The 22,603-nt window shown below is 40.3% G+C and overlaps 6 protein-coding genes across 7 annotated transcripts; 1 reads left to right on the plus strand and 5 right to left on the minus strand.

Moving 5' to 3' along the window:
- Nucleotides 1-91: 91 nt before the first annotated feature.
- Nucleotides 92-6,064, minus strand: LOC148059685 (embryonic polyadenylate-binding protein-like). 2 transcript variants are annotated; one of them, XM_087781576.1, is made up of 16 exons: nt 5,979-6,064; nt 4,384-4,588; nt 4,133-4,326; nt 3,934-4,049; nt 3,086-3,225; nt 2,878-2,972; nt 2,653-2,790; nt 2,432-2,527; nt 1,537-1,797; nt 1,279-1,366; nt 1,090-1,209; nt 874-1,010; nt 697-808; nt 495-625; nt 355-427; nt 92-193 (listed from the first exon to the last, which is right to left on the minus strand). In XM_087781576.1, exons 2-15 carry the CDS (start codon nt 4,574-4,576, stop codon nt 368-370), a joined length of 1,881 nt encoding a protein of 626 aa, XP_087637702.1. In that variant the 5' UTR covers nt 4,577-4,588; nt 5,979-6,064; the 3' UTR covers nt 92-193; nt 355-367. The 2 variants fall into 2 exon arrangements, with proteins under 2 accessions (XP_087637702.1, XP_087637701.1); XM_087781575.1 differs by having other exon boundaries at nt 92-427.
- An 818-nt stretch (nt 6,065-6,882) lies between these two features.
- Nucleotides 6,883-11,181, minus strand: LOC148059686 (14-3-3 protein beta/alpha-1). Its single transcript, XM_087781583.1, has 6 exons — nt 11,037-11,181; nt 9,384-9,685; nt 9,189-9,312; nt 8,725-8,888; nt 8,552-8,647; nt 6,883-8,474 (listed from the first exon to the last, which is right to left on the minus strand). The coding sequence occupies exons 2-6, from the start codon at nt 9,675-9,677 to the stop codon at nt 8,418-8,420; spliced, it is 735 nt and encodes a 244-aa protein (XP_087637709.1). The 5' UTR covers nt 9,678-9,685; nt 11,037-11,181; the 3' UTR covers nt 6,883-8,417.
- A 1,539-nt stretch (nt 11,182-12,720) lies between these two features.
- Nucleotides 12,721-14,370, plus strand: LOC148059687 (mimecan-like). Its single transcript, XM_087781581.1, has 6 exons — nt 12,721-13,014; nt 13,072-13,150; nt 13,329-13,493; nt 13,567-13,769; nt 13,847-13,939; nt 14,004-14,370. The coding sequence occupies exons 1-6, from the start codon at nt 12,916-12,918 to the stop codon at nt 14,169-14,171; spliced, it is 807 nt and encodes a 268-aa protein (XP_087637707.1). The 5' UTR covers nt 12,721-12,915; the 3' UTR covers nt 14,172-14,370.
- On the minus strand, nt 14,199-15,268 carry uqcc5 (ubiquinol-cytochrome c reductase complex assembly factor 5). Its single transcript, XM_087781584.1, has 2 exons — nt 15,053-15,268; nt 14,199-14,567 (listed from the first exon to the last, which is right to left on the minus strand). Exons 1-2 carry the CDS (start codon nt 15,204-15,206, stop codon nt 14,479-14,481), a joined length of 243 nt encoding a protein of 80 aa, XP_087637710.1. The 5' UTR covers nt 15,207-15,268; the 3' UTR covers nt 14,199-14,478.
- A 242-nt stretch (nt 15,269-15,510) lies between these two features.
- kctd6b (potassium channel tetramerization domain containing 6b) lies at nt 15,511-18,494 on the minus strand. The gene is made up of 3 exons (XM_087781230.1): nt 18,387-18,494; nt 17,088-17,184; nt 15,511-16,982 (listed from the first exon to the last, which is right to left on the minus strand). Exons 2-3 carry the CDS (start codon nt 17,112-17,114, stop codon nt 16,296-16,298), a joined length of 714 nt encoding a protein of 237 aa, XP_087637356.1. The 5' UTR covers nt 17,115-17,184; nt 18,387-18,494; the 3' UTR covers nt 15,511-16,295.
- A 629-nt stretch (nt 18,495-19,123) lies between these two features.
- Nucleotides 19,124-20,801, minus strand: abhd6b (abhydrolase domain containing 6, acylglycerol lipase b). The gene is made up of 7 exons (XM_087781459.1): nt 20,519-20,801; nt 20,311-20,424; nt 20,113-20,245; nt 19,783-19,940; nt 19,660-19,714; nt 19,491-19,591; nt 19,124-19,303 (listed from the first exon to the last, which is right to left on the minus strand). Exons 1-7 carry the CDS (start codon nt 20,798-20,800, stop codon nt 19,124-19,126), a joined length of 1,023 nt encoding a protein of 340 aa, XP_087637585.1. The 5' UTR covers nt 20,801.
- Nucleotides 20,802-22,603: the final 1,802 nt, after the last annotated feature.

The following is a 22,603-nucleotide window of genomic DNA, read 5'->3' on the forward strand; positions in this document are numbered from 1 at the left end:
TATGGGATGTTTGACTTAGACTAAAAGTAAGAAATTGGGGATTGAACCAGCCCGTCCACACCATACCTTTTCAAATAAGACTCTAGACAAGTTTTATGCATTGTGAACTTTATCAACAAAAAATACCCCAATAAACAAAACACCATTGACTTGACTTGTCATTTAAATCCACAAAACTTTTCTTGGTTGCCATCTGGAAGGAAAGATTTTGGATGTTTAAAAAAAAAAAAAAAAAAGGTTAATTACACATGTTTTATCAGTGAAGAGAAACGCTGATTTGAGGCAGGTGGTCAAATCATGTGAATATAACTATATCACCCAACAAAGTGGCTCATCTAAACCACTGAATCTGACCTGCAAGAGTTGGTCACTTCTTAGGACATTCTTTGGCCTGATGGGCCTGCAGGACAGCAATCGCTTCATCCACCTGCGCATAAACAAAAGCATCTATGAAGCGTTTGGTGGAAATGAGGCACAAGAAAAAGTGGAATCACCTTCGCATGCAGCAACTCCTGCTCCTCCAGCATGTGAAGCAGCTCCGAGTTGTCCATCTCCAAAAGCATTCCGGTGATTTTCCCTGCCAGGTTAGTGTGCAGAGAATGGATGAGCGGGTAGAGACGCTCGCCTGTGAGGAACACAACAGATGGAAGCTGTTGCTTCGAGACAAACATACGTTGGAGGTCATTCTCAAGTTACCAAGGAGCTGTTTCTGGTCTACGAGTGGAGCTGAAGCCAACATGGAGGCAGTGAGCGGTTCATGCGCATGAACCCGCACCGGTGGTTCCATCAGAGGAGGAGGAGGAATAACCTAAGCAAGAACCAAAGCTTAATCCACTGTAGACGCTTGTTTACTTGAAGCTGTAAAAGACAAACCTGCAGTCTGGTTATCCGAGCAGGAACCGCAACGACATGCTGAGGGTTCCTCACTGCAGACGAATACTTGTACTGGTTGCTTCTCGTCATCCCCGGTATGTCAGTCCTCCCTCCGGCTGTCTGGGTCCCGATGTTGTCTGCGAGTAAATGGGAAAAACTTTATCATAAATTTAAAAATAAAATCAAAGAGGGTCAAAGGTTGGTGTGCGCACCCACATGTCTTTTGTGATGAAGTCATGACTCGAGGGGCCTGAGTAGAGGCCTGTCTGACTGTGGCGATATGATTCGATCCGGGTCGAGTCGAAGAGCTGCTCACATACTGGCCTGAATATGGACCTACAGAAGAAAAGAAGAACCGTTTGGGTCAACAAGATCACTGTCAGATCAGCATTTTTTTGAGGTCACCCTGGGGTCTAGGCGGCTGTCCTGAGAAGTGAGGGACTGATCGCATGTTTCCACCAGCATTGTGATTGTAGTAGGAGCGAGTCGGAGGCTGAAATTAGTCACATCAACTCCTTTAAGTCATATCAACAAGAGAAAGTAAATCTGTTCAGCAAAGATAATATTTTGGAAATCTAGGAGAAAAGTGTAGAGTTTAACCCTTACCAAGCTTATTAAACGACCAATACAAATAAATGTAAACTACTACTCAAGTCTACATACCTGCGGCATAGTCATGTAGTATCCAGCCTGGTGGTACGACTCGATGATGGGACTGGTCATGGTCCTCAGGTTGGCCAGCCTCTGCATGTACTTGTTGGTGAGGATGGCCTTACGCTCCTCGCGCCGCTGAGCCAGAGCGACGTACAGCGGCTTGGTCGTTACTATTCGTCCGTTCATTTCAGTAACGGCTTTCGTGGCCTCCTCAGGCGAAGAGAAACACACAAACCCAAATCCTCTGCTCTGACGTCCGTCGGTCATCACCTGTAGCAGACCCAGAGATACTTCATTTGAATGTGAGCCAAAGCGTACAACTACCGTATTTTCCAGACTATAAGTCGCAGTTTTTTTTTTTTTTTTTTGTTTTTTTTCATAGTTTGGCCGGGGGTGCGACTTAAGTGTGAAATTATTAACACATTATTACCGGTATATCATTTCACATGTTATTTTCACACTAAACCGCAAGAGGGCGCTCTAGGCCTGTGTTGATAATTTCGACGTAGAAGAGGAAGCGCCGCATCTTCCATCTCCGGAGTTAGCGGAGTTGTTGAGGATGAAGATTTCATTGGAGTTACACGGATGGTTTGGTAAACTTCTTAGCATGTTATTTATGCTATAGTTATCTGAATAACTCTTAATATGTTATGTTAACATACCAGGCACGGTCTCAGTTGTGTCATGTAATCTACCGTACAATTATTCAGCCTGTTGTTGCCTCCATTCTATTTTTATTTTAAATTGCCTTTCAAGATGACATGTCTGTTCTTGGTGTTGGATTTTATCAAATACATTTCCCCCAAAAATGCGACTTATACTCCAGTGCGACTTATGCATTTTATGTCTGGTGCGACTTGTACTCCGGAGCGACTTATAATACGGTAATCTGAATTTCCTGTACCTTTGCACTGGTGATGGTTCCATAAGGAGCAAATTCATTGCGGAGCCGCTCGTCATCGATGCCATCATCCAGGTTCTTAACATAGAGGTTAACACCCTGAGAGTGAAAATGTAGAAAAAAAAAATAAAGGGTCACATTTCTATTGGATTAAATTTAAAATGTTCATGTTTTAAACGCATTTATTCCACAATCAAGGTCAGCCTCAGATTAAATGTCAGCACCTGGTAGCGCTGAATGCGGTCCTGCTTGATCTGCTCAAACTTGCGCTTAAGTTCTCCTTGACGCTCCGACCTCTTCTGAGCTCTGCCCACATAGACCATTTTTCCATTGATCTCCTTTCCATTCATCTCCTCCACGGCCTGAGACGTTCCAACGCAACAAAAAGGAAGAAAGAAGATGCATGGAAATCAAGGCTTGCACTCAGAGCATCGGCGATCAGTAAATACCTTCTGAGCGTCCTCATGGTTGGCAAAGTTTACAAACCCGAATCCACGAGAGCGACCTCGTTCATCCTTCATCACCCGTACACTCAGGCTGGGCCCTGCAAGATCACACACATGAGCTTTGAAGGAAAGAAAAGTTGGTAAGAGATTGAAATAATGAGTCGAAACAGAATTATCTTCATGATATTACGATTTAAACGATCCACGTTACCGAATGCTGCGAAGACCTCTTTGAGTTTCTCGTCGGAGTAGTCCTCGCCAAAGTTTTTGATGTAAACATTAGTGAAATTCATGGCTTTGGAACCCATCTCCATTTCTCGATCCTTGCGGGATTTGAAGTGGCCAACAAACCTGGAAAAAAAAAAAAAAAAAGAATAATCAAAAAGTGCCATCTACTGAAAACTCATAAGGACATCTTCCCCTTGTTCAGTTTAGACATTCGATGGGATCCAACACCTTTTGTTAAGGTGTTCAGATGTTAGTAGACCCCAGGGAAGACCCATGACATGTAAAGAGTCACAGTTGGCCTGGGGACATCTGGGGGAAAAGCTGGACGTGTTGCTGAGCAGAGGAAAGTCTGGGTCTCCTCATCTATGATGCTGTCCCTGTGACCCAACTCCAGATAAGCCAAAGAAGAGGAGACAAAAATAGACATTCATCATCGGTTCATCTGACATTTTTCGGTTTATTACCGCCAATCAATTAGAAAATCCTGATCAGTATCTGGGGTTCTGATTGATTTCTCATCAATAATCTAGGTAACTCAGGATTCCTGCCCTGTTCAGATTGCATCCATGTGTGATCACTGTTCGGTCAGTCACTCTACAGTTTTGTGTAAAATTGTGAATTTGTTTTAGGGCTTTTTGATTCAAGAAATCTCAGGGTTCTGGTACTGAATCCAGCAAAGCTGGTGTAAAAAAAGTGAAACTCCACGACGGAGGGAAGGGAGTGGTCAGAAGATTGTAGACGGGGACATTATCAATTATATATTTGTTCATAATTCTATATTGTAATCCTCACAATAATTGAGGGACAAACTGTAGAGACATCGTGACTCACACTTTTCTGTCATTCAGCAGCATTCCATTCATGGTATCGATGGCTTTATTCGCAGCTTCATGCGTCTCAAAGTGAACAAATCCGTAGCCCTTTGACCCTCTCTCATCACAAACGACCTGTCAATCATAATACATAGGAATTCAATTATTCAGAAAAATTGAGTTAAACTGATGTTAAAAACCGACTGATCTAGTCTTACCTTGCAGGACAAAATATTCCCAAAAGCAGAGAAGGTGTCATACAGTGCCTTGTTGTCTATAGAGTCATCCATGTTTTTGATAAAGATGTTTCCCACACCTGACTTCCTAAGTCCCGGGTCACGCTGAGACCACATGATTCGAATGGGTCGACCCTTGAGAACATCATAGTTCATCGTGTCCAGGGCACACTCGGCTGCAATGACAATGTTTCAGAATATTTCCAAATGTTGCTACTGGTAAGATTGTTTACCATCGGCTGGCTGCTGGAAGTTGATGTAGGCATATCCCAGTGATCTGCGAGTGATGATGTCACGGCACACTCGGATGGACATGATAGGTCCAGCCGGAGAGAACTTCTGGTACAACATGGCTTCTGTCACATCAGGATGGAGGTCGCCCACGTAGAGGGAGGCGAGCGTGTACGCTGGTCCAGGTGTGTTCATCTTCGACAAGCACTGTTTTAAACACATCACAGTCATTACTACAACCGATGCTTCAGTACCAACACGCAAAAATACTCCAATACCCGCTTGCTTTGGTACTGCAACTACTGAATATCGGGTTCGCAGCGGGTCCGACAGTGACAGTACACACGTGTGAGCGCAGAATAACCTCTGCCGTGTTCAAAACAATGTCTTTTGCCATTTCAATTTAAAACAAGACACTTGGTCTTGTTGATAAACCTGACAGTCAGAGTCACATTTGGAAAAATTATTTAAATTAAAGGCAGATAAACATGCAGTATTTATTAAAAATATGCAAACATGTCTCTAAAGTTTGTAAACGAGTCAGGATGTCTTTCAATCGTTTTCTCCCTCAGTTTTGAGAAGTCAAGGAGAGTGTATTTTAGTTTTCTATAACTTAAGTCACGTTAAACTAACAACACACACATGTTATAGACTTTAGACACTTTAATACATAAAAGATGTAGGTGTTGTTATTTATTGGCATATTTATAAAACAAATAGTTCTGCATTATAATTGAAACCTGCTCATAACCAGTGTTTGAACATCCAATAGCTGTAGGTTTTTTTCATGTATTCGCAAATACATAAAACAAATGTTACCAGCACCAATTTGAATGTTAAATTATTGATTATTTTCATTTAATAAAGTTGTCTTTTCAAAAGGTACAGAATTTTTTTTTAATCATGGCATCATAGTAACGAAAATAAATTCGGATCTCGGCATTGTAACATTATCAAAACCAAAACCTTCCCAATAATTCAGAGATGATTTTTGTCATATACTAGATGTATTAAGATATTGATAGTGGGCCAAAGGATTGTATCTCAGGCTTCAAAAAAAAAAACATAACTTTACACAACATATATTTCACACAAACTAATCAAAATACATTTACTTCAGCTCTGACTCTACCACTTGAAGGAAATTCACTGTAGTTCCTTTTTCTGTAAAAGTCGTTTAATTTTAAAAGCCATTAAAACACAGTTCAGTCTTTATTTCACTGACATCCATTTTACTGCTCATTATCTCGTGTAAGATTTTCATTTAAAAACTCTAAAATGAAAGGACACAATAAAATAACGCACATTGTACAAGTTTTTTTTCCCATCATGCACCAGAATCGCGTCTCACTTATTCTTAGCAATAAACAATGTTTACATTAAATGAAACAATTGACTGTTTAAAATGCTGTAGACAGAAACAATAGAATGTTTTATTGGAGGGAGACAATTTAAAAGGAATTTAAAGATTGAACTCGTGACATAAACCGTTGTCATACGAGATGCTAGCAGCTACCACTGTTAGCAGAACTTTGTAGTCACGAATTAAGTTGCAGTTTTCTCTTTAAATTTCCAGCACTTTGGCGTTTATACTCACAGGTACGTGTTTCCAGGACAAGGTTGACGAGCAGAGTTTTTATTAAATGTAGCTTTCAGGGGGTCCACGTGCACGGGTGGACTTTAATTAAGGACACCTGCAGGCTGCAACATCAGCCGCGCATTAACCTCAATTATACGTGAACAGGCGTCGACCAGAGTAGCATTCCGCCAAGAAAAATAGTCCTCGAAGAAAATAGATATTTTCGTCTTATGATTTTTAATTGATTAGTACTAAAAAAGATATATACATGTTGAGAGGAGATATTAAACTATATTAGCTTGTAAAGTGTCAGTCCGACAGGGAGGCAACTTTTGACCTTTCTGTTTGCCCATAGAGGTTAGTGTGTGTGTGAATGGTTGTCACTCTGCCCTGTTCAGGGTGTCCCTCGCCTCTTGCACAGAGAACCTGGGATATGCTCCAGACCCCACAAACCCCCTACAAGGGAATAATTAAGCGGCAAAAAAAATGAAAAGAAAACGGGTTTCGATGTGAAATGAGAATGAGGATTCCCATCAGGACCGCAAGTCCCATAATGCACCGCAACAGTTGATTATACAACGATCTGTGAAGATGGGGAAACATATTTTCTTGCAATCTCTCTTCAGGATATAAACGGGGAGTCCAGTCTCATCTAGTACCTGGTAAGTGGACCGTTTAAGGCATATCCATCTTGTAGTAGATCCAGGTCCAAGTTTTGAGGGGAGATCTGGGCCTCTTCACTTCAGCAGCTGCCCCCGCAGCCTCCTTTCAAAGACGCAGGACGCAACGGTTGGAAATCAAGCGGATTTTCCACTGGTCCGGACCACTGCCAACCCTCGGGACGTTCCATTCAAAATGACGACGCCTATATACCAGTTATATTTTTAGAAGACGCTGAAGCAATAATCTTCCAACAAGCGTGTATCTTAAACGGAACTTTATTTCACTGAATGGTCTTTGACACTTTCCTATTTCTTACATGTAGAGTGAAACTAGAATGGTTTAAAGATACATAAACACAAAGCTAGAATTACATCAACCATTGTTTTTATCTCCATTCTGTCGTTGCTTTTTTTTATTTTTTTAAAGAGCTACTCTAAATTTTCACAACCACGTGTGTGCACTGGGTAATAGACTGTTACAGAAGCAAATTTAGCCATAAGACTTGTCAGTAAAAACAAAGCGAGTAGATATCTGATATACAGACAGGCTTCGTTCCACATTCACTAACTGCGTTTTCAAACAAGCATTAGCTGACCTTTGAGACGGGAAGTCACGTGAGCCACCTTAAACAGCAGTTATATATTTTTTTTTACAATTTTCAAACATGTTTTCTGGTCTTACTCTTTATAAAAACAACTGATGCTGCCCTCATAGTAAGAATATAGGCTGCAAGAGAAAGCCAGAAATAACCGTTGATTCTTCTTTTTTTTATGTAGACACAACCGCATTGAGAGAAAAATAATTTTCAAGCAGGTTTCTTACAGTGTGGAAAGACATTTTTTTTTTTCAATTAACATCAATATAAGATTACTTCAGGTTTTGAACATATAGATGATAGTCAATCTTGCAAAAGAACATAAAACCACGTTGGCGCACGAACAATTTTAAATGTACTGAAACCAAGCAGCACATCAACAGTGAGTTAACTACGAAGGCAATCCCAACTTTAATAAAACTGATTAAAAGTGCCTTTTTCTAAATGTCTAAAACAAAAGGAATGTCTTCAGTCTCAACATTATCACCATGGCAATTTAATGGGTCCCTTAAAACGTTCCTAAATGTGTACTGGTGGTTAGGTAGCATTACATAAAGATGTCAGTGTCACGATTCAGCCTGCCTCCGTTCGTTCTGTATGAGCCCACAGCAGAATTGCAGATGGTTGAACATATAATTCACGTGTCTGTCGTTTTAAAAAACATGATTTTTTTTTCTTCTTTTTCGGGGGCCTGTGAAGGAAATGTAACACCTACCATCACAGTGCTTGGAAATCAACTGCTAGTTCAATTACCGTACAATAAAACCTGTAAATATCATCAGGAATCACAAATAATAAAAGTAACAAAAAAAATGAGGGATTTTAAAAAGCACAAACTAGCATGGACAGAGGAATATGGAAGGACGATTAAAATTCACAACACCTCCCCTCCCCCGGAATCAATCACACAAACATCTTTCAAAGTCTTACGTGCTCGCTCACAGACACACACACATACATACACACACATACACAGAAAGCCAACAAAACAGCAACATGGACTGACTAATCTATACGTTACCACAAAGTGACTGAATTGGCTAAAATTACCCTGTCACCTAGCAGAGAGGGGTAAAACTAGTTAAGCAATTCAGGCTGCTTGTCATACAGAAGAGGGAGGGGCTGATGGAGTGGAGGGGATGTATATAAGCTGTCTGTGTTTAAGATAAGAGTGTAGGTGGATTAACAGTGCAATTCCATTAGTTTTCCCCTTCGCCGGTCTCTCCCTCATCTCCCTGGTTTTCTGATGTCCACAGCTGTGGATGACAAAATACATTTTTTTTAAGTAAAAACACAAATACATTTAGAAATTTCAAGCATCTTCAAAACTCACAGTCAGGTTGTCCCTTAGTAGTTGCATGATCAGGGTGCTGTCTTTGTACGAATCCTCGTTCAAGGTGTCAAGCTCCGCGATCGCTTCATCAAATGCCTAAGGGAAAAAAATAATAATAATCAGACTTAAGAACCTGTGCTTAAAATAAGTGGAAAATGAGTCGCGACTCCTACCGTCTTGGCCAGACTACAGGCCTTGTCGGGGTTGTTTTGGATTTCGTAATAGAAGACGGAGAAGTTGAGGGCAAGGCCGAGTCTGATGGGGTGCGTTGGCTGCATCTCTCCCTTGCTGATGTCAAAAGCCTGCTGGTATGCCTGCTGGGAATTATCCACCGTGTCTGCGAGGTGCAAAGAGAGAATCGAATTAACAATTATGGCACGTTTCGGTGCAATACTCATCACCGTCCACTTGGGGGAGCCGCTTTAACGTTTGCAGAATATTGTCAAGTGACATTCTTTGGTGGCGAAAAAATATCTGTCAATAAGTGACTTATTTTATCTCGATATGAGACTTATAACACTTAGTTTTCTGTGAATTATAGATTTTAATTAATTACTTTATCAATCCACCTTTATGACTTTTGGAATTCTAATGCTCAGTGTTTATAACTATGCTGTTTTTTTGTACTTATGCTTACCCTTCTTGGCATCTCCAGAAGCTACCTCAGAAAGGTATCTATAGTAGTCGCCTTTCATTTTCAGATAAAACACCCTGCTCTCAGCCGAGGTGGCGTTGGCAATAAGGAAGTTGTCAAGTAGCCCCTGTGAGAGAAGATCAAAGTTATGTTCGTGTTCCTTAAGAAAAAAACCACATGATGGTTCCCATTACTTACCAGTACATCGTGGCAGATCTCCTGCAGCTCCGTCTCAATCTTCTCCCGGTACTCGCGGGCCATTTGCTGCTTCTTGTCGTTGCCCTCGGTCTTCTGCTCGATGCTGGAGATGACGCGCCAGGATGAGCGGCGAGCCCCCACGACGTTCTTGTAGGCGACGGAGAGGAGGTTGCGGTCCTCGTTGGACAGCTCCGCGCTCTGCTCCGTCACGGACTTCATGGCCGCCGCCATATCATCGTAGCGCTCGGCCTGCTCGGCGAGCTTGGCTTTCTGTACCAGGTCGTTCTTATCCATTTTCTAGACTGGAGGCGAAGACAACAGAGATTGTTATTACATATATATTATTTGTTCAGGCTTTTCCTTGATTCTCTGGAACTCCTGTTGTGTTATCAGTGTTATCTTGACCTTTAAATTATATACTTTATTGAATATTGTTCTGATTGTTTAAGCGCTTTGTGACCCTGGTCTGGAAAAGCGCTATACAAATAAAAATTACATACTTACTTACTACTTATATATATTGGCTAGTAATTAATGTGTAACAATTTAAACAACATTGCTTCGGTATCGACTTTAATTATGTTGTAGTTACATGTAATACGATAAGGTATTATACGATAATAACAAACAATTTCTAATTATTCCATTCATATTTCTTATTTTCACCCTGTATCAAAAATACGCATTGGTTGTAGTGGGGCAATATTGCAATACAAGTGATGTCATATTGCAGTGTCATACTCGTTTTTAATCGACAACCAATCGTTTACCAAACGAGACCACACAGTTATTAAGTATTGAACACCGGGCCCACTGGCAAGTGGGTCAGCCATTCAATGGCTAACGCTAGCAGCTAGCATACGACAGCGCCCTTCGATTCCGTATTTAATCCACACAGTGAACTTCCATTTTTTGGGGGGGTCGAACCGAGCCAGGGATGGCGATTTAACGCAAAGAAGAAAACAACGTTTGAGATACGAAATCCGAGATGTTTTAATGTCGAATCTTGACGACAAGCGGCGGAGCTTTTCTGGATCAAGCTTTTAATATCATCCCATTTATAGCTGCTAGCTTCATACATTTTGGGGGGGACTGGCATTTATATTCTGGTTATAAACGTCAATCCACTTGTTATATACTCTGTCGTGGTTGTATTTGTGAGATACTACCACGAGCTGTGTCGATCACAAGCATTGATCCTAGCCTAGCAGCAAGTGCACCTACACCGCTATCTAACGGTCCCGCTAGTGTAGCTAGGCCAGTGCGTGCAGCGCCGGGATTTATACACATTTAACTCGTTTTGCTTCTGAAGTGAAACGAGACGAAATGGTCGTAATTGTTATCCTGTTATATCGCTAAACTGGACTCGATCGCGTTCGGTCGTTTGGGCGGACAGATGCGGTACCCGGGCCCTGCCAGAGCCTGTCAGAACAAAGTGTCATGGAATCCCAGCGTACGGTTAGCTTCGCTAGCTTAGCGTAGCTATAGCTAGTTAGCTTCCACTGGGCGAACCACGGCGAGCCCCGTTAGCGGGATGGAAGCGCGTCGGTATTCCGAGGCGAAATGCGAAAAACGGCGAGCAACAGCCGTCGCCGGCGAGCGAGGGAGGTTGTTAGCGCGTCGTTTTCGTCAAGTAGACGCGTTGAAACTTACAATATTGGCGACTTTTGAGTCCTGCTTTTATTCTCTCTGGTGCAGCCTCCGTCCTCCGTCTGGCTCAGCGTCTCTCACAGGGTAGTACCACTTCCGTTACACTGGCACTTGCAGTTCCTCTCACATCTGCCTTACGTAATGCTCGGGACATGGACCGCCAGATATTGGGAGAAACTTAAATAAACGTTCAGGCGGTGGAGGACATTTAATGAAATGGTGTCGAGGTTGTAAGTTCCTCCTGCGGTAAATCACTGCACGCCTGGCTGCAGGTGCAAGAGGCTTTTGTTGCGGCTCGCTATGAGTCACCCTCGTGTCATTTTAACCCACAGAAGGTTGATTCATTTTATGCAATATTATTTTTTTTTTTAAATGAAGTCACAAAGGTCTTCTGTCTGTCCCAGCTACACAGGGCGAGGGGCGAGGGAATCCCTGGACAGGTCGTTACTGTACCACAATAATAACATAAAGAGACATCAACTAGAGTTTATGGACAGTGGGAGGAAACAAGAGTTCCCATATGAGGCCAAATAAAATAAAAAAGTTGTGTTTTATTCAAAAGTAACTTGAGTTCTATTTATCTAGTTTTTATTTAGAAACCTGTCACTTCTCTGCTCTGTTTTTTTAGATTTTTATTCTTTCAAATGTATTTATAGTTATTTATATATGTATGTATATATAATAATAATAATAATAATAATAATAATAATGTCTATTTATATAGCGCCTTTCTAGACCAGGCATATATAGATATATAGATATATATCTATATATGTTTATTTTTTACTGTGCACTTTTGTTGGGGGTACAAAGTAAGAATTTCTTTAATCTTGAATCTTCTTAGCATACAGTGTAATTCACTGGTAGTTGCTCCAATGGTTATTACCAACGTTACAACGTGGAACCCTTTTTTTTTTTTTAAATCCCCATCCAAAAGTTAATTCTTGTTTTTAAGTCACCCCAATTTTAGAAATGTATTTTTATTAACGCTTATATTTAGTTTGATCTAATAAGCTTCGAGTTCAAGGCCACAAATATTTATAGGTCAAGCAGGGATTGACTGTTTTGCACATGGACACGTTAGCCCCTAAGGTGCTTAAGAACACCGGCGCTCTTGAGGGTGAGACACTCTCTAAGTAACAGCTCAACAAGCCATGGTGCGATAACACGACACCTAGCCTTGAACAAAAAAAATATAATTTATTCACTTCCTTTTTCAGGAGAAACCATTCAAAAACCCATCATGCACAGATCATGCTGTTAATGCGACAACTGTGTAAATGTGAGAAATTACTAAAAATGTGATTATATATTTCAAATAAATGATGTAAGGTAACACAACAGATGTTTTTATTGAACAAGAACAGAAAACAACTGGATTAAAAAGGAGCAACAAGCAAGCGAATGGCTTGTATTCTGGTGTGTGTTAGTGGCAGCAGAGGTGCTGATGGCGATGCAAAATCTCACTTGTGAATGGAAGGTGAATAACAAAAAGATTTGCATTAGTGCAAACACTGTACAGCTTCTGCTTCTGGCTGCTTCTCTTTAGTCTTATTTTTTTGGCATGATTTTCTACCAGACCTGAATGAGTCCAGGTACAAATTCCTTCTTGCAAAAGGCCTGAAAACACATGTGTTGTTTTTGTACACTGCAGAGAATTCCCAGGAAATTAATCCAATAACTATGCGAGGCTGTAACCGGAGAAAAGCAAAGTAAAAAAACAGAGCGTAGTGAGTTGGAGTTTCCTTTTCTGACTTGGCAGAATAAATGCAGCTTAATAACAGAAAAAAAAAAAAAAGGGAATGGAAAATTTCTGGGGTCATTTGTACCTCAGAATCTCAGCCTTGCAGACCATTCTTCCTTCACACCAGCGACAGAGAAGATGATGTCGTTCACCACTTTGTTTTTCATTTCCACAATAACGCCCTGGATGCTCGCCACGGCCAGATATGGGGAATTCGCGGAGGCACGGAAGCCGAAGGTAAAATGCTTCTCGATGTCAGTGCTGGAAAGAGCATGAAAAGATTTCTTCTTACAGAAAGAGATGATAAACATCCCCAATGACGACGCCGTTCCCGACATGGTTATCAATCAAGTGGCAGGTCAACCACCTAAAGGTAGGATTCTTCTCAACCTATAAATGACTCCATGTGGGTTATGAAACACTTTCCTTTCACACATTTTTGTGAATGTAGCTAAAGTACACGTTACATAATGAGGCGCTGCTGACTTGTCCTCGAGTGAACGTTGAGCAGCGACTCTGCTTTGGAACCGATCTGAACGATGTTTCATCAGATCTCCCCACATGCCTGCTGTGCGTGTGCCTGAGTGGATCGGTTTACTGCGAGGAGGTGTCGCCCGAAATGTCGTCCGTCCCCGCCCTGCCAAAAGAAACCGCCTACCTCTACGCCCGATTTAACTCGATTAGGAAAATCAAAAACAAAGACTTTGCAGACGCAAGTACGAGCACACCCATGGATAGATACTTTATTATTTTGTCCTTATTATGACTTTATTTTGGTTGGATTTTCAGCCACTTTGAAGGTCATCGACCTGACTCGGAATCTCATCAGCGAAATAGAAGATGCGGCTTTTTCCAAACTGATCAATCTGGAAGAGCTCATCCTCTCGCAAAATCAGATCACCAAGCTGCCGACACTTCCCACCAAACTGACCATGTTCAATGCCAACTTCAACAAGCTCTCCACCCAGGGGGTCAAGTCGAACGCCTTTAAGGTAGTACGCATGAAAGGTTCCAGCGTTGTTTTGTGGGAAATTGTTATTTAAATCAGGGTTGGGTTTTTTTTCCGCAGAAACTAACCAGACTGGCTCATCTTTACCTCGGAGACAATGAGCTGAAAGCTGTGCCTCAACTTCCCGAGTCTCTTCGATCTGTCGAACTACAGGTGAGTTCATTTGATGCCCATTCACTTTTTGTGAGGATATAAACTATGTTATGACATGTGGCAGAACAACCAGATTACCACGATAACAGACGAGACCTTCTGCAAGGGCAACGACAGCTACTACGTCAGGACCAACTTGTACCAGGTGAGGCTGGACGGGAATCCCCTGCAGCTCTCAAATTACCCCAACAGCTTCACCTGCTTGCATACCCTTCCAGTGGGATGGTACTAACGGTTTGAAAAATGAACGCATCACTGTCAAGTATTTAGTCATTTATATTATAAACACATACTGTTGTACAGAGAAGCCATAGTCTGCATGCAGTCATGTGACCTCTTTGATATGGTTCCACTCCCAACATAGGAGTGACTGTGAATAAATAAGGTCACATTAGTTTAGTCTCAAACACTGAGGACAATAGCAACAATAAAACTTGCATGTGTGAAACAATGTTTCAGTCCCTTTTTTTTTTTTTTTTTACAAGCAAAGGAAGATCCAGGCGATTATTGGGAAGTCCAGAGAGAGGTTTGTCCAGAGTCTATACAGCAGGCTTCACAGGAACATCCAAATCCTCCTGTATTCTCTTGTCATACGCTCGTTCCGATTGTTTTCGTCTGTAGACATCATCTGGAAAAGGGTAATAAATGGGAATCCAGTAAGTACTTTGACAGTAATAGTATTTTATTTTTTACAATCTGACTCACAAAAAGTTTATTTTATCATTTAAAAATATTAAATTAGCACCCACCTTTAGCTTACCTTTAACGTAAACAGATACAGAACCTCTTGAATATAACTCCAGCTTATCTTGTGTTAGCCAAACAGCTACAAACATTAGCTCATGTAAACTATTCAGTACACATTGTACATGTTGTTAAAAAAGTGATTTAAAAGTCGATTAATAAAAAACATAAGGTTAACTTTTTGATTTTGATTTAATCTATATTGTTGTGAAAAGATCTTCACTTTGGGTAGTTTTTCTATCCTCTGATGTATTGAAGACTAGACATAATCAACAATACATTTTACAATGATAATGACAATAGTACATTTTGGTTTTTTAAATTAAAATAAAAAACAGATGCTAACACATCTGAACACCTGACACTTACAGAATGTCTCATGTCCTATCCGCACGTTGATCATGATCCACTCCATAACTCCTCCGATGCAAAAGAATACGGGTAGAAATCTGTAAATTCCAAAACGTTCTCTCCCCGGCACAAGACTCAAAAAATGTCGCAGCTTCTGGCTCCGGATGAACATTTTTAAATCAAGTGTTTCCTCACAACTTCAGCGTCTGTTCGTCCTCTGCGGCTGTAACAACATGGAGCGTGGTTGGGTGCGCTTGGTTATGGAGCACAGCGTAGAAATGTTGGGCGGAGATTGCTATTTGTTAAACGCGGGCGACCAAGTGGTCATGAAATCAAACTCGCTTGCAGACGTCATATCCGGCTGTGGCTGTCATGGCCGTTTCTGTCATATAAATAATATTAATAGTCATTTATTTTATTTAAAAAATATATTAACGCTAATAATAATAAAAAAAGATTAATAAATAAGTTAAGGATTAACTTGGGATCAAATACGTTTATTTGGCTGAAGGAAAGAAATGTAACAGTTCGACTTAGCACTGATGTGCAAAGGAAACACATTGAATGCATAAACATACAAAACCCAGTAAGACACATGCAACATCAACAGTGAGCAGAGATACAAGTTACACATTTCTACTTCTAACATTGAACAAGAAACAGAGGTGAAATATTATTAACTTGTAAATTAAAAAAGAAGAAGTTAATATTTGCCCACAACCTTCTGCAAGAAGCTAGCAGCATTTAGGTTCCCTTTTAACTTTTGTTGTGTCCAAATCATGTTGTTTCAAAATGTATCCCTTTATATTTCCCAGCAAGTATTACGTAAAGTGTATAAATCGATGGACAAGATTTTTTATTTCAGCAGAATTAACCGTCGCCTTTTACCTAAATGTGCAGGTGAGTCATTTACCCAACATTTGTATAGATTATATACATGTTTAGGGTTATCTAAAAATAAAACAAAGTGATGTTTTTGTAGCTGACAGACACCCGTATGTTAAAGTTGTGACCACGTGTGATGAGGTTGTCAGGTTTCCATCTCACTGTACCAAGAGACTCATAGTCTCATGACTGAATACATATGTTAGCAAAGCCACTGGCTTTGTTTTATTGCTGCCATTTAGCCTATATTGGCATCTACAATTCTCAGCATAGAAGAGACATGAAGCTGGTATAAGTAAATAGATCTTGTTGACATATTTTGGTGACATTTTTTGGTCAAGAAAAGTCTAACTAAGAAAGCGACGTCCCTGATTTCTCAGTCTTCCACTTTGTGAGCTGGTCGACAGAAAGTCCAGTGATGCTCCACCGTGTTCTCGTTTGCTCGCTCACTCATGTGATGCACTCGCGTGTTCCGTATGGTGAAGCCCTGCTTCATGATGTAGTCCATGAGGTGCACACGCAGCGACACCTCCTGATGATAGTCACACGGCCCGAAGGTGAAGGACACCTGACAATCCCTGGTGTCCATCATGTGTTTGTTCCATTTGGTGAAGTTGTTCGAGATGCCCTCCAGGAGGCCGTGAACCTTCGTGGTTATCGTGAGCTGCGTGATGATGACCGCCACTGGGTTGGAATATTTGGAGAGTTTCCGAGTGCTAGAGAGCTCCACCACCTGCTCGAAGATGTCAGGGGGATACAGCGGCTTGGGGTCATTGAGGCAATGAATCAAAGGTTCTATCTGATAGAAGTCCGCCTCTTTCCTCAGGAGGTCCGTCTCTGTGAAGTCTAATGGCAACGTGAGCTCCGACGTCCGCAGGAAGTTGAGAATGTACCTAAAGAGTGTTCCATCTCTGTCTATAAAATAATTTCCTTTAGAGTCCCGGGTTGTTGGGAAATCTCCTCGAAACATGGCCCCCAGCATGGAGTCGGGGTAACGCTGCAGTGTGGACAGACTGGTGGTATACAGGTGCCCCCCCACATTCAAGGTAACAGGAGTAGTCACCTGCAACAGAAGGAGAGTCCAAATGGATCATGGGCATATGAGATAGGGACATATGGAAGTCATAAGTAAAAACAATTATGTCTGTTCCTAGTTTATGTCGCTTACCCTATGTCCCCAGTCTCCATTGTCCATTTGTAGAGCAGTGAGCACTTGGATGGAGCCAAAACTGTAGGAACTAGTGCACTGAAAATGCTGAGTTTACCTGTAGCAAAGGAAAGCGATGAGTCAGTCAACAAATGAAAGAAAGAGGGAGTTTTGTGTTCAAACTTGTGTTTTCTTTTTTCCCCTATTTTAGGTCAACACCTAACAATTTCACATCCATTATTCAAGCTACACTGTCTCACACAAGGTTAAAAGTTTTTATTTGCCTTTTGTGCTTAAACAGACAGTCCAGGCACATTGACATTAATATGTATATATACATATAATTAACTGAAAACCTGATGTAAAGGTTTCAGGAGGGTTTTTTTTTTACTTCATTTTTGGAAAGACCAATCGACGAATGCGTTTAAAAAATGAAATATTTAATGGACTTGAGCATTGAAAAATCCCATTTCGCTTTTAATACCTATAAATTAATAACATACTTTAATGGATGAAGGGTTTCTACAGAATTTAGATTTCTCTACACAAATTGCTTTCTAATCTACGTCAAGCTGTGACTTTGGATTTCTCAGTTTATTTGGTTTTACCCTTATTATGATTGTTTGTTTAACCTGCTACGTAAACATCAGGTAAATCAATAAGTATAAACTTGCTCATCATCCGACTATTAGCGAAGCACGAAACTCCATCTAGGCTGTGATTTTGTTTGCAAAAGTCATGCATTTATTCGTTAAATTTGGCATAAACTCTTGCTTGGAGAGCATTTCTGTTGCAGTGACTGACATTACATAAAGTTAGTTATAAACAACTAAATACTAGTCAGAGTTCTTAACGACTTTATTATAAATAATAACATCCGCAACCTTTAGGCTACAGTTGATCAGTGAATGCCTCAAATAAAAAATAAAAAACCTTTTATTACTTTCAAAGTGTTTTTAAACTTCACAAGGATTTTCTTTTGTATTTAAAATAATGCTAGATTTAGCTTTTTTTTAAACCACAGGTCAAGCAACGTAAGGACAAAACTGTACAAGCTAATGTTTATCACCCACCCTTAATCCTGTCTCCCTGTAGTCAAAATAAAAGTATTTTTTAAGGAAGTTATTACATTACTCGCACATTTATTCAACTATATGTAAAAACAATAGTAGTAATGTGGGCGACTGGATACACATCTCTTTTGCTAAGTTAAGGCTAATTCGCTAACGTTGCTAGCACAGCATTAGCAGATGCTAACACAGTGGTAAGAATGGATACGTTTTCAACCAGAACCGGAGTAATGGTTTGGGTTAAACATACCGGTTGTGTTCTTTTAAAGTTCTCCAGTGAGGGTTTACATCCAGTGGTTGGTTCTGTTAGTTCACACACTGTGTTAGCGCAGTTGTGCAGACGCAGACTGCAGCAGGATTGACTGCGCATGCGCGGGACAGAGAAGGGCTGTGCGCAAACACACACACAGTCACACACAAAGGGATGTCAGACCGCAATTTAAGATCGAGATAAAACAAATTAAATGCATGTTTTTTGTGTGTTTAACGTGTATATCGTATGCTTATACACAATATCCATTTCATTTGTTTTTATAATTCTTTCGAAAAGGTGTTTTTTTTGTGTGATAAAAGTGCAAGACAAGCTGACACACAGAGGCCATTACAAAATTTAAGTTTAAAACTCTCGTAAAGACAACATGGATTTAAACACAGACAAACATTAACGGTTAAAACTGTTTCAATCTAAACAGGCTATCGTTGTCAAGCACGTGCAGAAAGCTGCGCACCTTTGCACTTCTTGTAAAGAATTGCACACACCCTGAACTTTGAGCTGTGACACCTTCAGATCTTCAATAAAATGCACACTTGCACCCTCCAGTGTCATACTTTATTGTCAACTTAAAAAAAAAACCAACACACTTTTGATACTCTATGGATACATAGTGTATTACTTTTGCAGGTCCTATCAATATGAGCTGTCAACACACAATTTGCTGAGAGGACAAAATGATTGACAAGCTTGACAGGGGAAAAAGTCTGTCCGCTTCAGGATGATTTCTTTGCACCTCCAGGAGCTTCCTGCTGCTGGATTATGAACTCCAGGATGAGCTTTGCGGTCCGACAAGGTTTTTCCATGACCACGGCGTGACCACAGTTGTCCAGCAGGTCCACTCTGCAGCCAGGTACCATCTCTGCGATCACTGCAGCTCCGGACACGTCCACAACCTGCGAAAAAAGGGCGAGTTCTTGTCAGATGAGCCCATTAAATTGAAGATAATCAAATGGTTGTATTTAATTTTTTTTTAAATATATGGCATTGCACCCATTGAAAAAGGTTTAATCTTTGATCTTTCCTGTGCGAGTGTGAATTATGCTTCATGCAACATTTAACAAGTTTGCAAGAGTTCTTTACCTGGTCTTGTTTGCCCCATATCACCTGTACAGGTGCAGTGATCTGCTGTAGATGTTCTTGTAAGGCGTATCTGGATTTCTCACCAACAAGCTCCATGAACACTGGCGGGAAAAAAAATAAAGTAAGTCAGTCTGGTTCATGTGTCGTAGCCGTACGCAACTTAACTGACCTTCTTGATAGAAGTTGTTGTGAGGTTCTCGGACATCGACAAGTCCTTGAAGAATCTGTTGAAAAAAACACAATTTTCAAGTCATTTAAAATCCACTTGTTGGTGTAATGAAGTTGACTTGACCTGCTGAGGGATTCTGAAGCGAACGTGAGAGCACAATCTGAACATGTCCTCCATCTCCTCTGGTGTTGTCGGGATCAGTGGGATGTTGATGGTGTAGTTGCTGTGTTGCAGGTCCTGCAGGTGGTTGTCAAATTTCGTCTCACACTGGTGTTTTACACCTGTTTTTTTTTTTAAAAAGACAAGACGTTTCATTGTAATGTAGAATTGCTTCCAAGTGACGCATCATGGTATGAGCAGTTCCTAAAAAAAAACATTAAAACATCATTCAAATTCAATTTAAAAATGAACTCTCGATGAATTCAGAGACTAAATAGGGGATGCGTGACCTACCGTCTGGACAAACAAGTGTCATGCTACAGATGTCAGAGGGGTAGCAGGCGGCGTAGACTCCAGCTACGTTCCCCCCCATGGAGGTTCCCACTATATGAAACTTCTTCCTGTTTAGGCGAATATTTTCCACAAACTAAAACAAGGAGGAAGTGATCAATTTATTTTCATTTTGTTATAATTCACATGGTTTTATATTACCTGGTGAATCCTTTTGACCTGCCCAAGAATGGAATAATCATCCGTGTTGGTGCGTGTTGTTCCTTCATGGCCAGGCATGTCCAAACACAGGATGTGCAGATGTTTTGGAAGGTACTGGATCAAAAGAAAAAGTATATATTAGTAGCAATGTTTTGTCATAATACTAAAATATTTAGAAAACAAAGTGGTTTGGAGTTTTTCTTCTCACCTTGACAACAGTCAGCCAGCTGTCTTTGTGAGCTGAGAAGCCGTGCAGCAGCAGGATGGAAGGTCTCATCCCCGGCTTCCCTCTGTACGAGTAACAAAAGCGATACCCGCCACAGTCGGCATACCGGACCTGGAGACCCAGAGTTCGTCTCCAGTACCAATAATACACCTTGATCAGTGCTGATGGCCACAAGAGGAAGGATGCGAAAAAAGCCAGAATAGGAATGGCCAGAGTTGCTGCACCGATGAAGAGGAGGTTCATCATGTCCAGGTCAGCAGCCATGTCTAACTACAGAGTTTTGAATCATTAAGGACAAAAAAGAATTAAAGATTAATATTAAAACCTTAACTTGACCCTTAGAGCATGTAAAACTGATGAAGTTATATGTCCTTGTTATTACATTCAGTCTATCTTTTGCTGTGTACTCGATTCATCTAGTATGGTGAGATTTATTGATTGTTACACGTCGGAGTTAAACAGGACATGGCATTAATCAATGATTTAAAGTGACCATGTTAAGCTCACTCACTCCATCCATCACACACACGCTGATGATATTTACAAGTAGCTGATGTTTAAAAAAAAAGATTAAAATAATTAAAAATGTTCTCATCAGTGTCTAATTGGTTTACATTTTTTAGGTGGATTTACTATTAAAGTTAACATTTTAAGTTGAAGATGGGGAAACATAGAGGGATTCAATATTTTAAACATAAGCTAATATATTTTTAAAAAATAACTATATTGTACAAGAAATGTATTTTGTTTATTGAATTGTTTATATTGTATTGTGCTATTTTATTGTGTTCTTTGTGAAGCAACCATGAGTTCCCAGAAAGGCACTTTAAAATAAAAAATATTATCATTATTAAGTGATTTGCATTAATGTTAAATTCTGTTTTAATAAAGGTATATATAGTGCCAACTAAAGGTTACTTTGGGGAAGACAATATAATGGGTAAGTAGAACTACCGGTATTTATACCTTAATAGCAACAAAAAATATATAAAAATAGGGTATTTAATTAAAAATAATTTTAGGAAAAGTTTTAAACATCAACTCACTTAAAAAGCGAAATAAATGTGTTTTCAAACTAACAATGATAAAATTGCAATGTATTCTTGTTGGAATGTTGCTCAGTTTAAGTAAAACATTAGATTAAAAACATTACAATTATAACAGTATAGCATCGGTAAAAAATAATTTAAACATACATGAATCAAAACAAGCAGATTGAAATGCAAAACGTAACGAGTTCGACATGAATAATAAACGGTTCGAAACAAAAAGGTTTTAAAGAAGCCTGCTGTTGACAATTTGCCCACTAAAGGTCGCTAGAGAGCTGATACGTCATCATCACCTCTTGCCCTGTTCAGCTGATGTTGACCTGACCTGACAGGCGTGTGAAATTCTATGTCCTTTTAAGACCATTCACTCTTAACACTTTTGCCAACATGGGACATTATAAAATATAAAAACATTGCACACATTTAAAGAATCTTACTTGAGACCACAAAATAAATATTAAATGGATATATACTAGTTGATAGCATTATATCTGCAAACATCATTAATCTGAAAACAAGCTTTGATTTCTCATCTGAAAAAGATCTGATCAAAGACCATCAACTACAGCTCAGATCATAACCTCAGATTATCCAGGGGAGACCCAATCCCGTCCCATCCTGCTGCATCTGACCACCATGACCTACATACAAAATGGAGCAGAACAAATTGGCATGGCAGCACCGCGGCGAGGCTGGCTTTGTGCAGGCATTAGACGTGTATTCAGGGTTCATCCAGGGCCCAGTCGGGCCCTAAACCTGCATTCAAAATGTCAAAATCACACGCTCACGTCGAGGCAGAGATGCTTGAAACAACAGAGCGAGCGATAACGACTCAATCACACAGCATTCAAACACAGAGACACTTGAATCTGTTTGCTTGATACACACCATTGTATCACACGTTCGTCTGAATTGATGTTTGCTCAAGAGGGCGTGTCGGCACTGTGGGTGCAGTAGCCCTGCAATCTAGCAGGTTCAGGTCACCACAGAGGCTTATTCCAGCTGACATCTCGAAGGA

This window comes from Callionymus lyra, chromosome 19, assembly GCF_982586985.1.
Source record: "Callionymus lyra chromosome 19, fCalLyr1.hap1.1, whole genome shotgun sequence".
NCBI classification, from domain to species: Eukaryota; Metazoa; Chordata; class Actinopteri; order Syngnathiformes; family Callionymidae; genus Callionymus; species Callionymus lyra.

Coding starts and splice junctions, on each gene's coding strand:
- LOC148059685 (XM_087781576.1), bottom strand. CDS start 4,576: ATGAACACACCTGGACCAGCGTACACGCTCGCCTCCCTCTACGTGGGC. Junction 809..873: donor CTCGGATAACCAGACTGCAG/GTTTGTCTTTTA, acceptor GTTCTTGCTTAG/GTTATTCCTCCTCCTCCTCT. Junction 428..494: donor AGGAGTTGCTGCATGCGAAG/GTGATTCCACTT, acceptor GTTTATGCGCAG/GTGGATGAAGCGATTGCTGT.
- LOC148059686 (XM_087781583.1), bottom strand. CDS start 9,677: ATGGATAAGAACGACCTGGTACAGAAAGCCAAGCTCGCCGAGCAGGCC. Junction 8,889..9,188: donor TTCTGGAGATGCCAAGAAGG/GTAAGCATAAGT, acceptor TGCACCTCGCAG/ACACGGTGGATAATTCCCAG. Junction 8,648..8,724: donor CCTGTAGTCTGGCCAAGACG/GTAGGAGTCGCG, acceptor TTTTTCCCTTAG/GCATTTGATGAAGCGATCGC.
- LOC148059687 (XM_087781581.1), top strand. CDS start 12,916: ATGATGTCGTTCACCACTTTGTTTTTCATTTCCACAATAACGCCCTGG. Junction 13,151..13,328: donor GGCAGGTCAACCACCTAAAG/GTAGGATTCTTC, acceptor ATGTTTCATCAG/ATCTCCCCACATGCCTGCTG. Junction 13,494..13,566: donor CAAAGACTTTGCAGACGCAA/GTACGAGCACAC, acceptor TTGGATTTTCAG/CCACTTTGAAGGTCATCGAC.
- uqcc5 (XM_087781584.1), bottom strand. CDS start 15,206: ATGTTCATCCGGAGCCAGAAGCTGCGACATTTTTTGAGTCTTGTGCCG. Junction 14,568..15,052: donor GATAGGACATGAGACATTCT/GTAAGTGTCAGG, acceptor ACCCTTTTCCAG/ATGATGTCTACAGACGAAAA.
- kctd6b (XM_087781230.1), bottom strand. CDS start 17,114: ATGGACAATGGAGACTGGGGACATAGG. Junction 16,983..17,087: donor ATGGAGACTGGGGACATAGG/GTAAGCGACATA, acceptor CTTCTGTTGCAG/GTGACTACTCCTGTTACCTT.
- abhd6b (XM_087781459.1), bottom strand. CDS start 20,800: ATGGCTGCTGACCTGGACATGATGAACCTCCTCTTCATCGGTGCAGCA. Junction 19,941..20,112: donor GACACTTGTTTGTCCAGACG/GTAGGTCACGCA, acceptor AAAAAAAAACAG/GTGTAAAACACCAGTGTGAG. Junction 19,592..19,659: donor CAACAACTTCTATCAAGAAG/GTCAGTTAAGTT, acceptor TTTTCCCGCCAG/TGTTCATGGAGCTTGTTGGT.